The 15,126-nt window shown below is 37.0% G+C and overlaps 2 protein-coding genes across 2 annotated transcripts in view; one reads left to right on the forward strand and one right to left on the reverse strand.

Moving 5' to 3' along the window:
• Nucleotides 1-4,246: 4,246 nt before the first annotated feature.
• ABRA (actin binding Rho activating protein) lies at nucleotides 4,247-9,705 on the reverse strand. Its single transcript, XM_003205225.4, has 2 exons — nucleotides 8,914-9,705; nucleotides 4,247-4,978 (listed from the first exon to the last, which is right to left on the reverse strand). Exons 1-2 carry the CDS (start codon nucleotides 9,630-9,632, stop codon nucleotides 4,501-4,503), a joined length of 1,197 nt encoding a protein of 398 aa, XP_003205273.2. The 5' UTR covers nucleotides 9,633-9,705; the 3' UTR covers nucleotides 4,247-4,500.
• An 884-nt stretch (nucleotides 9,706-10,589) lies between these two features.
• OXR1 (oxidation resistance 1) overlaps nucleotides 10,590-15,126 on the forward strand; it is a 12,782-nt gene continuing 8,245 nt past the window's right edge. Inside the window, exon 1 of the mRNA XM_010709237.1 lies at nucleotides 10,590-10,655. Within this exon, the coding sequence (XP_010707539.1) occupies nucleotides 10,590-10,655 (66 nt within the window). The remainder of the gene's footprint in view (nucleotides 10,656-15,126) is intronic.

Consider the following 15,126-nt stretch of genomic DNA (forward strand, 5'->3'; position numbering starts at 1 on the left):
ATACAGACTGGAATAAAAAAAAGAACATCAGTTACTTCGATCCTTGCAGTCTATAAAACTTCATCATCCTTTTTACAGTTGCCTCCCAGGTTTCCCACACACATCTTTCTGTAAATCCTACTGGGGGCTGCTTCATTGAATATAGGTTATTATTTTTGTATTTAAATTTTATCTGAGAATGAAGTTGCCCTCTATGATCCTATGTAAGTAGAAAGCTGCGTGTAGGTACTTGGAAGTAGTACTGCAGTGGTTGGTCTGGACCAAAATGGATATATTGTTATGGTGCCACAGATGAGAAGCCTAGCATTCCTTCTTTGACACATACTAGTACGCTTATGGTTAAAAGATATCCAAAGTCAACAGTGCCACTTGTCTTGATTTTCTTTTTTTTTTTTTTTCTCATGTTAAGAAAGTGAGTTAAACAATGTGTTCTAGCTTGCATAATAGTTGTATTAGTGTATTGCATATGCTGTTAATGATCTGCAGGTTTGGGACAATAACTGACAGTATTGAGCTACATGGCAAAGACTTAAAAATAATAATAATAATAACAATAACAAGGGAATGTAAGAATGTAATAGTTCCAGGAAACTAAAAGGCTAAGGCAAGTGAAACTCAAGACAATTTGTAACTATAGGGCATTAAAAGTACAAAGATTATGAAACAAATGCATCTTTCAACATAGTGTCAGATATATACTGTTATACTCTTGTAGCCGTGTAGCACATCAACTCAAGAATATAGCTTATTCCTGTCCAAAGAAAAATAATTGTGATGTTTTTTTGAGTGGGTCTATGTTGTAAATTTACAGTTAGCACCAGCTCTGATTAAAATGAGACAATGTACTATAGGTAGACAATATTGTAATTCAGTAGACTTGTGGAATATGCAAACTTACTGTCATGTGACCTCAAAAAATGACAGACTAGTACACAGTTCCAGTAGCTCTTGTCCACTTTTGTAGGAAAGTTGATAAGCCATTGTGGCAATAACAGCTCAACAAAATTGTTTGTTTCAAAGCTTTTAATCTATGTTCTGCAAAAAAGGAAAAAAAAAAAGAAAAAAATTGCTGTTAAGTGTGACAGTGACTGACTTTGTGCTGAAATTTCAGCTATTTCAGATAAACATTGTATATTATCTTGTAAATTAATGTTTAAAGTAGTTTTGTTATTATAGAAAAGTGTTGATTGACGGGTTGCTTATAGCACTTTAAATTATTCTAGAAATGGAATAAAGGCCAAATGAATTGGCTTAAGTAGATGTAGTTGTATATTTCAAAATATTTAGATATTGGAAAGTTTTAAAAACTTATTTGAAGACAGTTTACTGCTATGGTAATGAGAAAGGGCAGATGGTTCATCTTATAATATGCTAATGCTCTATATGAATAGAAATACAGGGCTTTGTTTCCTGTCTCTGTGTATAGCTCTTTATCCTTATTAGAACTTAGTACAATGTGTAGACTAAATGTTTACAAAATAAGAAAGTGTAAATAAACTAAAATGGCTTTTCTCCCTTTGGTCTTCCACAGCAGTATTATTGTCTTTGTGGAGTTAAGACTGATTATTGCAAAAAGAGAATCCTGTAATGGATTTTAAATACTCTACGGTCACAGTGATGTATAGCAAATAAATCTAAATATATGTAAAAATAAACTTGAGTTGGGATTTATTTAGAAGTTGGAGCGCGCTTAGGAGCACAAATGCAGTTTATTGTTGTTACTTTCATAACTTCACAGAATATATAGAATTCAGTTGCTCACCGTTAGCACTAATGATCATTTCTTACTCTTTTGATGTGCAGTAAGTATTTAGAAAATGTCTGGCCAAATGCTGCAAGAGTGTGGAAGAGGGGGAGCAAAAATATAAGTGCAGCTGGTTTTGTTTTATCAGGAATCTATGCCTTTGTTAATGTCCTCTTTCTTTCTAGTAACATCAAAAGATAAATGGCTACTAGTAATATCAGACAGAATTGTAGGGGTTAGAAGGGGCCCCTGGAGTTCTTAGCTTTTAGCTTTTTTGCAATTAACTCAGCTAAGTAGTATTGTCAACACAATTTCAGTCTACATTTCTGTAATGCCCTAGGAGGCAATTTTGATTCATAAGGCAGTATTGGTTGAGCCAGGTCCCCTGGTTGAACCAGGTCCCCTCTTTCCATGCCTGAACTGCTGCTTGCTCATCTGCTGCATGCATAAGATTGCATAGAACACGTGAAATATTAGGGAAAAATAGATTTTCAAGGTTGTCTCCCCTCAATCTTCGTTTTTGAAAGCCCAATGGGAAGTGGTGAGATTAAAATACACTTGTCAGTCATTTTCAAGAAAACTGTGATGAGCCTAATCTCTGTTGTGTTGCTTTATAATAGGATGGGATTTCTCATGAGCAGAAATATGATGTGATTACATTAGCATTTCACAGAATTATAGCACAGGTGAGGTTGACAGGGGCCCAGGCCCATGCACGCATCACTTCTGAAGGTCTCCAAGGAGGAGACCCCTCAGCCTCAGGGTCTTCCTTGGCGGTGTATTCTTTGTACAGATATCTAATATTCCAACTGTTTCATTTTCATGTTCCTTGATATCATCTTCTGATGCTTCTGACAGAGAAAGCTCCATAGAAAAATACTTTTATCAGCCTGTGAACAGGAGAAGGTACTCATACTTCAAAATAACCTATTGCTGTTTTTCTTCTGAGAAGATGAACGTGTATTTCTTTTCTGGTGTTTGGGAGAAGGAACCAAAGAAACCAATATTTTATTTATAATTCGTATATTCCTTTGACAAGCAGACTTTCTCAAAACAACTTAGAAAGCTGTAAGGATAAGGTAAGAATATGCCAATATCTAAATATTACATTTTGAAGTCAGTTTTGCAGATTTATTTGAGTAGACTGAGAGATCTCAATATAAATGCTAAAGAAATGCTATTGAATTCTTCAAGTAAAATGTTTTTTCTTCTTTATGTTCACAAGTAACTGTGCCTCAAATAATGTTTTATGCCAACTTATAATAAACACATAGTAACCAGTTCTTGCGTCACTTGCTGTTAAAATATGTAACTCATATGTTCATTGGAGGCTCAAAGTGGAATACCTGTAGTCTCATGATATGTTTGTAGTGTTTGTTTTATGACAGTCAGGATGTTCATTCAACTTTCTGTAAGAAAATATTTGCTCTTTCAGCTTGAATATTCAGAGTCTTCTGAGAGGGGAAAGAACTTTTTTCATTATACAAATTACTTGTCCAGGTCTCCTGTTGTGTTACAAATGCTTTGCAGAAAGTGTTTTTAATAGCATAGGATTTATTTTTTGTTTGCTCTTTTTAGTTTTTCCACATTAGTCCAGTGACATTGTGATCCATCTAATCCAGTAAGCAGTATAAACCTTACAGAGTTCTCAGATTTGTGTAAAAGGCAAAACCACAGTTTTTAGACTATTTGTTCATCGGGATGCATTTCTCTTCAGCATCTCCTACTCAAATACATTATTTCAGCAATGTCAGGATAATTAAAACAACAAATACTGCAGAATTAGACTGGTGTTTTTGGGTACTGCACAACACCACTTCCACTGAAGTCAGTTGTTTTCAGGTCTGGAGAATGCTGCTTCTGTATCTTTTCTCATAGAAGTACATTTCAGTAGAAGATGTAATCATTTGTTCACTGTAAACATCAATACAATTACATGACTATTTCTTTTACATTAAGTATTATTTCCCTCTGTATTTACAAGAAAGATATTTACATAGTCGTTCATGTTTCGTATTTTCTACATCTATTCTAAACATTTTGTGCATCATGGCTGATGACTAGAAGCCACAAAATAGGCTATAACTAAAAATTAAAACATTTAATAAATTATATAAATTATTAAATAAAAAAGTTCTGCTTATAAAAAATTTGTCTTAGTTTCTGTGATATCTAAGAGAAAGTTGGCGGTAGCTGTCACTGCAGTAGTATTTGCTTATATTATTTATAAAAGTAACAAATTTGGCATCCTTAGTTGTGTACAAATAAGCCTTTTTTTACATGCGTTTAAATAGATTAGTTAGAAAATATACACATAAGATCAAAAATTTGGTCTGAGTTTAGATTATCATTCTGCTTCTGATCTGGTGTGGTTTTTATATTCCCTGCTTAAATAGTTGAGAGGAACTTGAATGTAAGAATAAGTTAAAATAAGTTAAAAAAAAAAAATAATAATTTATAGCCATTTGTATTATTACAAGTTTCTATATTCATCTGCTTATGTTTTTTTTTTTTCTTATTTGCTCTGTGTATAGTAGTGTATACTGTGTATAGCTTCTGGCAAGCTCTCCTGGTGTAGAAAAAAATTCCATTTGGATGTTACGTTTATCATGCAACAGTTATAAAGCTTGTATTTAAAAAAATGCTCGATGTCTTTTCTGTCCAGGGGCTGGAAAAAATCTTATATTCCAAATGTGCAAAAGCTAATAGCAAAGGAAAAATGAGGTTTTCCAAGGCATGTTGCTCTTGGAGCATGCTTATTTTAATAAAGTAATTATGACATTGTCATCCCTTCCTTGCCATAACATTTCTCCCTCAAAGTCCACCAGCCCATGTTTCCTGGCTCTCATGAGAATCCCAACAACCTTATCTGAAATACGAACATATCTCTCAAAGAGTTCCCCAAAAGTGACTTGGATCTTGCCGTCACGCCGTGGCTTAGCCATGGTTTTAATGATGAAACACAGATCTCTAATCTCCCTGTGAATGTGAGCCTCTGCTCTCTTGGCCCTTTCAGCGGTTTTGGTGCCTTCCTTCGGCCGGCCATAGCCTTCGTCTCCTTTGTGCAGGCGTGTGGACATGGCCAGTTTGTGGTCAAAATCTTCACTGAAGGGATTCAGTTTCTGCGTTATGATGTGCTGGTCTGCCCATTCCTGCCATCTGTTCTTCAGGCTGCTAACAGGACTGTACTTCCTATGAGCTTTGATGCTTCTTTCTTCACTGCACTTGCTTATGCTGAAAGAGACAAAAAAGGCATTTCAGCTTTGCATTTCATAAATTAATTACGACTCTGCTGCTAATCTTTTTCAATGTATACATGTATATCATTTTCTAGAGCAGATGGTAACCACCAGGTGGCATATTTTCCTCAGTTCTAAATTAATTCTTTAGGAATCTTTAGTCAAGATTTCAGTTGGCCCTGAAAAGCAAATTCACTGACATCTTGATTTCATCTTTGGTACCACCTTCTAGTCTAGATTTGAGTCCAGAGTTCATATTCTCGCTGGTAAGGCTACAAGGCTGAAAGAAACTTGACACTACTAATCTTCAGAGATCTTAACTGATTTTGTATTTGTATGTGTGCGTGTGTAGCAATATCGCTGAGTGGCTGCAGGCAGACTGGCTGTTGATGTTCTTTCTGCTTGGGGCCAGTGTCATGTTGTGAGAGATAGTCTGAGCTAGTCTTTGTGCTGTCTGCATCCTGTCACTGTGTTGGTACAGAGCTCGCCTAGAGAGTATATTGTGCTGTGGCTATACCAAAGTAATTTGTTTTCTAATATTTTTAGTTCCCAGAAGGCTGCACTGAAACCACCCCGGTAATATCTGATTATTTTTAACAACAGAGCAAAACTACAGTTATCAAAACACTGCAAACTTGCTGCATGTTTTGTTTTCTGCTAAGCTTGTTGAATGAGATGAGAAAGTATGGCACAGATGTCCCCTGTTCAGGTCTGTGCACCAGAAGGTTGCCAGTACTGGGCAGTGCTGGTTCAAGTGCAGACACCTCATGCCTAGCATAGAAGATGGTGTATGAGATTGAACCATTCTTTTCAGTTCTGGAGTTACCCCTCGCTTGGCTTAGCTGTATTGAGAAATTGTACTGAAAAGCTCTAAAAATACTCTTCACAGTCAATATGATAAAAAGCATAAGAAGAATCAGGCTGCTCCACCATTTTTCCAGGGATCTCTGAGAAAGTCCTGAATCTGCAGTTCCCCACATGGAGAGGAGAATCTGGCAGTGAGTGAGATGGCTGAGCTCTGTAAAAGCTTTTTGATGTCATTTTATTTGAATTGTCTAGTGAGTATTCTCACCTTTTCTTACTGAAGCCTTTATTTCTCTTTTCAGGCCTTCTCAGTGGCTGAGAAAAACACCCCCATATCGATCACTTTGCTTTTATCATGCTCTTTGTGGGTTTGAAAGATCAATATTGTTAATCTTTTAATGTATTTGTTAGTTATAATTGCTAAAGTGCAATTTTCCTCATTGCTTAAGTTGTTGATGAGTTAATGTAGTAAACTATCATAGACCTGGAATCATTTTTTTCATGTCTGTGCAGCACATAACAATGGATTGGGGATCCAAATTGAAGATTGTGAGCTTTAACCTACTGTAGTAAGTCCACTATGAGTAACGAGTATCCTGCATTAACAGGCTACTGTTACACTAAGTGATAACACTGATTGCATCCTGAACTTGCAGGAGAACAGCATCCATGTCCTGCATTCCCTACTATCCTGTTTGCAGGGGAAGAGCATAAATCCCTTTTTAGTTTTGAATTTCATCTCTTCTGAATCCCTTTGACTCCTAAAAATTAAGCCTGTGGAAGTTAACATTCACTCGATGAAGAAAGCAGCCTGATTGCAGTAAACATTGCAGCTGGAAGTTGTGAAGATGCAGTGTGAAGGGGGAAAATACTGCCACCAATGTTTTGTTTTGTTTTCTTTTCCTGGTATATAGTATGGAAAATAGGAGATGTGTTTTAACAATTGTATACTTTTGGACTTTTTGAAGAAGTTATAATCCAACTGAGGGGTACTTAAAAGTAACAGACTGAAATAATGTATTCGGAAGCTATTAAAAAAAAAATATAAAAAAAAAATAGTAAGTTAAAAAAAAAAAAAAAGCCAGTCCTGCTAGTGGCATAGTGAATGAAGAAAATGACTCTTGCAGATTTCAGTGGAAGGGATAGCAGTAAATGTGATAGCATATTATTTCTGTCATTTTCACTTCAGTGCTCTTCTATTTTCCCCCAGGTAACAGACATATGGAGAAAACATATGTAAGTTTTAAAAGAAAGATAGCTGATTTGCCCCTCCTGTAACGTTTTTAGCAAGCAATTTGTTTTAATTGGTGCTATTTACAGGTAATATGCAAACTTATCCCCTTTCCCCCAACTGTCTATGTGAAACCTTTGTCTTAATGCTTTATTTTTGTGCTCGTTTTTGTATAAGGTCTGCACAGGCTCTCCCAGCAGTAGGGACCACAGACTTTAAAGCTCTGGGTTACTGGAGAGCTATTCCACTTAAACTCTTAACTATTTGTTCCTTCTGAGAGATGACTGTCAGTTACATAACAAAGCATCAGGAAGCAGTGTCCTGGTGCCAGCCCCTGTCCTCCTTGCAGGCTCTTTAGGACAGGCCCTGGCCCAGCTGCAGTTAGGCCTCAGCAAAGACTTAGCACACCCTGGCCTCAGAGGCTGTGCCCTCCTTATTCACACATTTAAAGTTAGATGTGAGGTTGTACACCAAAACAGTTCAGACTATCACTCGTTCATGCCTTCTATCTATGCTCTGCGACATCACAGTTTTTAAAGCAGAGCAGTGGGGCAAATCATGCTATATCTAATGGCTGCCTACAGCTTCCCCTCATGAGGCGTTGGACATGCGGACCTTTTCATCTTTTGCTGAGAAGAGCGTGATGAATGAGTTTGGCAGCTACCCTCTGGCAAGTCTGGCTCCAGCTGTTTGTAGCTGTCTTCTGGAAAGGTTGTTCTGCCAGAGCTCTTGGGGAAAGCAAACAAATTTCTTCCAGCTTCTGCTGTTCCTCGGCTGTCCTGGGACACCTCCCAAGCTGCAGCTGAACCTTACTTGTGCATTACCTGGTTCCAAATGAAGCTGCTGTTATGTAGTAATCTTCAAGCACAGTCCTCTTATTGAACGAAGTCTTTCCCAAAGCTGTCTATTGGTATGATTTTGATTGCTACTTCATTCAAAATTCTCAGTGGAACTAGTAATAACTGCTTCTGTAAGTAATAGATTCTGCTTATTGTTTTTTGTTTGCACCAGTCAGAAAATTTGTGTGTCAAACTTCCACAATGTTTGATGTAAATTCTTTTTTTCCTATTGATACTGTAGAGAGGCTTTGAATTTGAAGAATCTATCAATGGTTTAAAAGTTCTTTTTGTCAATTGATTTATAACATGATTTATAAATTATTTATAACCCAGCATGATTCAAATCAATACTTCAGTAGTAAGAGGCAGGCTGGATGCTTTCTAATACATATTTGGGATCCCATTCTTTGAGCTGGTGAATTCCAATTTCCAAAGCTTCCAAGGAGAAGTAGTGAACCCAGCTTTGGTTAAGATTTACTTAGAAGTAATTCCAGCAGTATCTCTTTTTGGACATTCTGTGCAAATTATGCCTAAGAATGTTTGCAGTTTGTACAAAGCAAAATAATAAGTATTAGGAAATATTATTTGCTCGAGCATTTTTTTAGACTTGGTATTTGCAGAAATAGATGAATAGCTGTGGGTTCTTGATGTGGAACAAAACGTTAATCTGAAATACGGACTAAAACATTAAGAAATAAGTAGTAGCTTAGATGAACCAATAAATCTAGTGTCAAATTTAACGACACTTCCTAAATATAACTTCCCACTTCTCTAATGTGTATGGTCCATGAAACCCGAGTCTATAGTCAGATGTTACCAAGGATTAAGCCACTTAAACATAGATATGTGAATGGTTTTCTGGATAGGTTGTTTTTGGTTGGTTGGTTGTTTTGCTTCACTCTCTTTTTCATTCAAGAGAATGCTTTCTCTTTGACTGTGTCTTGTGAATTATTTTTTGTCCTGATCTCATTTCCCTTCTCTCAAGGAATTTTGGTCCTGCGTAATGGCCTGCTTAACTGACTATTCCTGATACTGTAACAAAGGTGTTTTACTTACAGAGATGGTTGTTTAATCTTCACAGGGATCACCTCTTGGCTGTTGTCCTCTGGCTCAAGTTTGTCTTCTGCTTCCCCGTAGCCACTGTCTTCTGTATCCATGCTGTCATCATGGTGCTTCAACAGCAGTTCTTCCCTAGTTCCTAATTTGTTCTCTTTATAGCCCTCAATCAGGTCTGATACTCTGTTTGAACATTTTCTCCTTATAGTGGGAGATAATTTCCAATTAAGAATTTTGTCAATACCATTTGATTCTTCTTTGAACTTGGTCATCTCTGAGCTGCCATGGTTGTTCTCATATCTGCCACTGAGGAGGCTAACATCGCTTGCTCTTTCATAGGCTTTACTTACAACAGTTTTCAGCACCTCTTTGCTTTTAATGTTGACCTTTTTAAGAGCTTCATCAGATTCTCTTGACTTTTTTTCAGCATCTCTTGTCACCAATTCATTTGCTGAGGATTTTTCATCATCCCTCTTGGTAGATGGAACTGGCTGTTTTTCAAAGTGTCTTTCTTGCACTGACTGAGCTGATATGTCTCCTGCACTGGGGACCCACCCAGGGGGTTCTCGGGCTTGCTTTACATTGTGGTCACTTGCCCACTGCTGCCATCCTCGGGCTAAGCTGAAGACAAGGCTGGCGGTTCGGATCTTGTGGACAGCTCTTTTCACAGGAGTCGTGCTCGGTTTCTTTTCAGGAGCCATGTTGTTGTCTGCCGCCATTCTGCTGTTTAGCTTTCTGCTAAGCACCTCTTGAAGGAACTTTCTGAAGCAAGTAACGTCCAGCAAAGAGAGCTGCAGAGGTTTAAATAGAAGTGGGAGCAGATTGTGCCCGTGGAAAATATGTGAAACACTTCTCACAAAGATACAGTATCCTCACCATGACGGAGTTCTTTTTTTAAAACAGGATCACATTTCATCACAGCAGATGAATGATGCATGGTGCAGACAGGGTGACACAGGCCTGCGCAAGAACAGTGAGAAATTCACAGCTTCTTTGGGCTTTCTTCCCTGGGACTGTTCAATTCCCAGTTTGTTGGTGTGTGACTTGGTCTTCTGGAAGTGCATAACTTGGGTTAAAGATATTGAACAAGGTGTCTGATACGGCTACATGTTAGATGCTGTCAGTTGCTGACAACTTTGGCCAGAGCAGAGACCACTCAGCATCACAAGTGCAGGGTTCCCTTACAGTGTCAACAGTCTATGAATGAGACATCTTTAGATGCATTTTCTAAAATGATACTAGGTGATTTCATTTTATTGTTCATATATCCAAGAAAAATAAGTTTGTTTTTTTTTTTTTACAAGGCATTTACGTGCTCTATTTTTTTCTTATCTACTTATGTCTGCCTAGGAGAAGGGCTGCGAAGATGAGACTACAGGGGAAGATGAGAGGGGCACTGAGGTCTCTTGTTTTTGGCCCAGAGCAGAGGAGCTGAGGGGAGGCCTGATGGCGGCTGCAGCTCCTCGCAGGGAGCGGAAGGGCAGCGCTGAGCTCTGCTCTGTGTGACAGCGCCAGGGCCCGAGGGAACGGCATGGAGCTGCGTCAGGGAGGGGCGGGTGGGGGTCAGGGACAGGGTCTGCACCAGAGGGTGGTGGGCATGGAACGGGCTGCCCAGGGCAGTGGGCACGGCTCTGAGCTGCCAAAGTTCAAGAAGCATCTGGACAGCGCTCTCAGACATGTGGTCTGATTTTTGGGTGATCCTGTCCTATGTGGAGCCAGGAGTTGAACTCAGTGATCCTTATGTATCCCTTCTGACTTGGGATATTTTATGATTCTGTGACTTACAATGTACCTCTAGGGGGTTTAGGAACACTATCGTGTTTGATGTCAGCACTAAGAGTTAGTGAATAACTATTTCTAGTCCAAAGATGAATAAGAAGATTGACTTGATTGGATAGATGAATGACCTAATTTTTATGTCAGGCTTTGAAAAAAAAATAAAGCATAACCTATTTCATTTCTGGCTTTTTTCAAGGGTGTCATGTACAAAAATTATAAAAAATAATATTTAGTTGTATGTTATTTGCACCAACATTATTCTTAGTACTTACAATATAGGAAAAAAAAAAGAAGAGGGGGAAAAATTGTTTCTTTTTCATTCCAGAGGACTTCCTGGAGAGCAGTCATACTCAGATTTATAAAATTATTTGTTTATTTGGTGAATTGATACATCAACTGTTACATAATAATAAACAATTTCTGAGTTACAGTCCTATAGTATTTTATTTCCTAGTATAATGTTTCCTAAATGGGAAATGAAAATGGCATTGCTTTTTCCATTCATCATACCTTGCAACACAGTGACTGACTTGCCATGTGGCAGTCAGGCAAACTGAACTTGAAGGAATTCTGTTGGCTTCACCGGTGGCGTACCAGAGATAAATATGGACTCCTACTGCTCTGCTTCTTTCTCTTCTGTCTATTAAAGGCTGTGCTGTTGGAAGTAGGTTAGATCATATTTAGTTTCTGTTTAATAATAAAAGGCTTAATCATACCTTTGACTTCTAGGCAGAATTCCTCATTAATCTCTTGGGTCATTTCCTCTTCAAAACTGGTGACATAATGTAGGTTAAGTATTGCTATTTGATATTTACTCATACTTTTTTTTAGCAAGAAATGTATGACCTCAGTATACTGTACAATCTTAGCTATTACCAGCTGCATCATAATTCTGATATGGCATTGTGAGGTTTACTGGGACAACCTGATCAAGAATTGTGTTATTAAATGTTTATTTATTATTGCTAAAGGCTAGTCAGGAATTGGAGCTTCTTATGTTTAAGAGCACACTAGTGCATGCATGCATACGTACAGGGTGATGCAGTTCCCTAATTGCTACAGAAGATGAAATAGAAAGAAGAATATAATGTGTGTGCCTGTAGGATATAATTTTTTTTTATCTATTATTCCAATTTTTTTTATCTATTTGGTATGATGAATCTGATTTTTAATGCCTGTTCCAGTGTTCTTGCAACTTCAGTAACAGAGTCATCGAATGGCTTGGGTTGGAAGGGACCATAACAGTCATCTAGTTCTAACCCCTGTAATTCATAAGCATATTGTTTGTTTCATTTTTGGAAATGAGCAAAAATAACAGGTATGTTTAAAGGAAACAGTGAGCACATCTAGTTTGTTGGAGAGTTATTGTTATTTGTTTTCATGTGGTTTTCCAGTTAATTTTGTACAATTCCAATGAATTTTGCAGGTGTGACAAAAATGAAAACCAACGTTGCATTTGCTGCACTTACCCATCCATAAAAGATGGCCATTTTTTGCTATAAAAAAAAAAAATTAAAATCTGTTTAATGTGGTTTTTCAAGTCAAAATTGTTTGTACCTCTCCTTGCTGTAGGGCTCTGCTAGATTTATTACTGTAATTACTGTTGAGGTTCTTGAACTACTTTACTCTCCTGCCATCTTTGCAAGTCGTTGTCTTGAAATTCAATTCATAGTAATGAAAAAGTATTCCACTCCTTAGGAAAGTTTGGAAGTTACAACCCATTTCTAAGAATTTATGAATAAAGAGAATTTATGCTTTTCTAATAGGCTTTAATGTACTAGTCATTATCTCACAGACTTAGTGCTTACAAAGTTTAGATAAATGGTAGCAAAAAGTCACAGACTATTGAAATTGAACACCAAGATTACAGTTGCAAACTACTGTTAATCTATGTTGCATGATAGTATGTTAAGCATATGTTTAGTTTAAATTTGCCACTATTTTAAGCTGAAGTTTTAACATCAGCTTAGGCCAGTGAAACTTTGAACTAGTTATTCCATGACAACTTAATGTATTATATTTAATTTTTGAGTGTGTAATCATGACTTGAAAGTATTTAATGGTACCTTTTTTATATGATGACATTTCCAGTGAGAAGTCAATCGTGAGAAGAGTCTAAGTAAAGTTTGAATCATTCAGTCCGATTCATATTTTGTGGGTCAATTGCTTATGTTTCACTGCACTATGAGTAACTTTTTTTAAACATATATACATATACAATTTTTTTATTCTTAGTGGCCAATGCTACATCTGAATGTCTGTGCCTAACACCCTTACTGGCACTTCTGAAAGCCAACAGCCAGCTACTAGGGTGTACCTCATGTTCTAATGCACAGCAAGACGTGGTGGTGTGGTGACTACATCACGGACTTGAGGCACAATTTATTACAGAAGGTGTATGGGAGGAATCATGTCTGGAGCAGGTAAATAAGTGAGTAGGCTTGACGTCCTGTTTTGGGATTCAGTCTCTGACATCTTGGGACATGTCTTCTCAAGTTCTTAGGTCCTCATTGCTCCTTTTGAATTGCTGCACTGCAATCTGATTTCCTGAATCTGTTCTCATGAAGGACCAGCTGAGAGCTTGCCACTGTTAGTAATAGAAATTGAGGGTTTTTTATTTGTTAGGAAGCTGTTGGTTTTTTCCCTATACATTAGTATTAGTCTGTAGTAAAAGCCGTAATGTAGAATATTATAATGTAATGTAGAATATTAACAGTCTCTGAGGGGCTGGTTTGTTGTTCATTTTCTTTTTAAGGATACTTAATTTTAGAAAAAAGACAATATCCTTCATTCACCATTTTGCCTTATCAGACATTGTACGTAAGTTATTCTATGTTATGACATATTCTATGTCAAAACAAGAAATTTCATTTTCAAACAGTTCTAAGTATATGAAGGATGCTCTTTTCCTCCCCAGAGTTAGTGGTGAAGAACAAGATCAGTCTGTGTTTCATAATGAAACATAACCAACTGCCACTATCAATAAGGAATTTCAAAACAGAATTTTCTTTTCCTCATGACACTGATAGAGCATGCTGTATCACATCACATCATCATACATCGTCAGTGAATGCCGAAAACTTGCGTAATGAGTTAGAGTTCTGGATTTATTTTTAGAGCTTGAGTTGAACGTATCACTTCTAACAATAGTAATGAGCAACTGTGCTTCATTCAGTGTGCAGTTTTCTCTATAGTGCCGATGTCTGAGCTCTAAGAAATGGACCACTCTTATGCCTTTGAACTGAATCCTCTCTATTTTTTCATTCTTGTTTTTTTTCTTTTTAATGAAAACAGTCTACACATTTCTTGGTGCAGTATTTTACACTGACATCCTTTTATGTTTGAGTTTAACCTCCTTTTTTTTTTTTTTTTGCTGAGATTCTGTTGTACTGAGTCATCTATCCCTCTGTAATTAACAGGGATTCTTGAATCTGCATTTGATTATGTGTAATTTCAATATTAACTGCAAGAGAGACTAGAGTTAATCCATGATCTATCATGACAGCCCTCCTTTGTGAAGAAAATGCACCAAGTACCAAGAAAACCCTGTTCAGTCCTTCCCTGAAGGACTTCATTTTGGAAGAAGGGGCTGAGACTGAGAGGGAAAAGCCACCATCCAATAGTGCAACTAAAGTTAAATGAATTGTAGGGTACAGCCCCAAAACTTATTTCATTCTGGGTGAGACAGACCTAGATGAGGGTAAGATGAATGACAGAAAGCAGCCCTGTGTAATGTGACCTGACTAAAGATGAGCATTCAGCATGACTTTTCGCTGTAGTCTGGTAGAGAGATCTGGGTGTTACAGTGAGAGAAATCCAACTCAGGACACAGAGCTGTCTCCATATATCTTCAAGCTCCCATGTGTGTCCTACTGAGGTGATAAGTCTTTGTGGTCTTTAATATATTCTTCCTCTAAAGTTGCCTTCAATTTACAGAGAAGGAAAAATAATGCTGTAAAGCAATTTGATACTCTTTGATACTACTTTAGCAGATAGTGCCCTTTACTTTCCATGGCAATTGCATGTCCACATATCCATGATTTAATTAAATCTATACAGGAAAAGAAAGAGGCTGTAAACTCAGATTCTTCAAATATCATTGTGCCTTCAAGGACAAACACATTTGTCTGAATATCTGAAGGGAGTGAACAGAAAAAAAGAAGCAAACAGTAATGAAGAAAATTCATTTAAAAGTGAAAATAAATATTTGCAGGAAAGCATTTGCATTAGGCATTTCAAACTGTTTGCAGTTTGAAAGACTTTCTAAAGATTGTGAAAACAGAACAGCCTTTATTTATTATATATATATATTATTTATATATATATAAAATATATATTATTATATACATTTATTATACCTGAAAATATGCTGCTATTCAGAATTATGTTGATCGTGTCTCTTTGTCATTGAATGATCATCTTTTCTTTTTCTTT

This window comes from Meleagris gallopavo, chromosome 3 (genome assembly GCF_000146605.3).
Source record: "Meleagris gallopavo isolate NT-WF06-2002-E0010 breed Aviagen turkey brand Nicholas breeding stock chromosome 3, Turkey_5.1, whole genome shotgun sequence".
In the NCBI taxonomy this organism is placed as follows: Eukaryota; Metazoa; Chordata; class Aves; order Galliformes; family Phasianidae; genus Meleagris; species Meleagris gallopavo.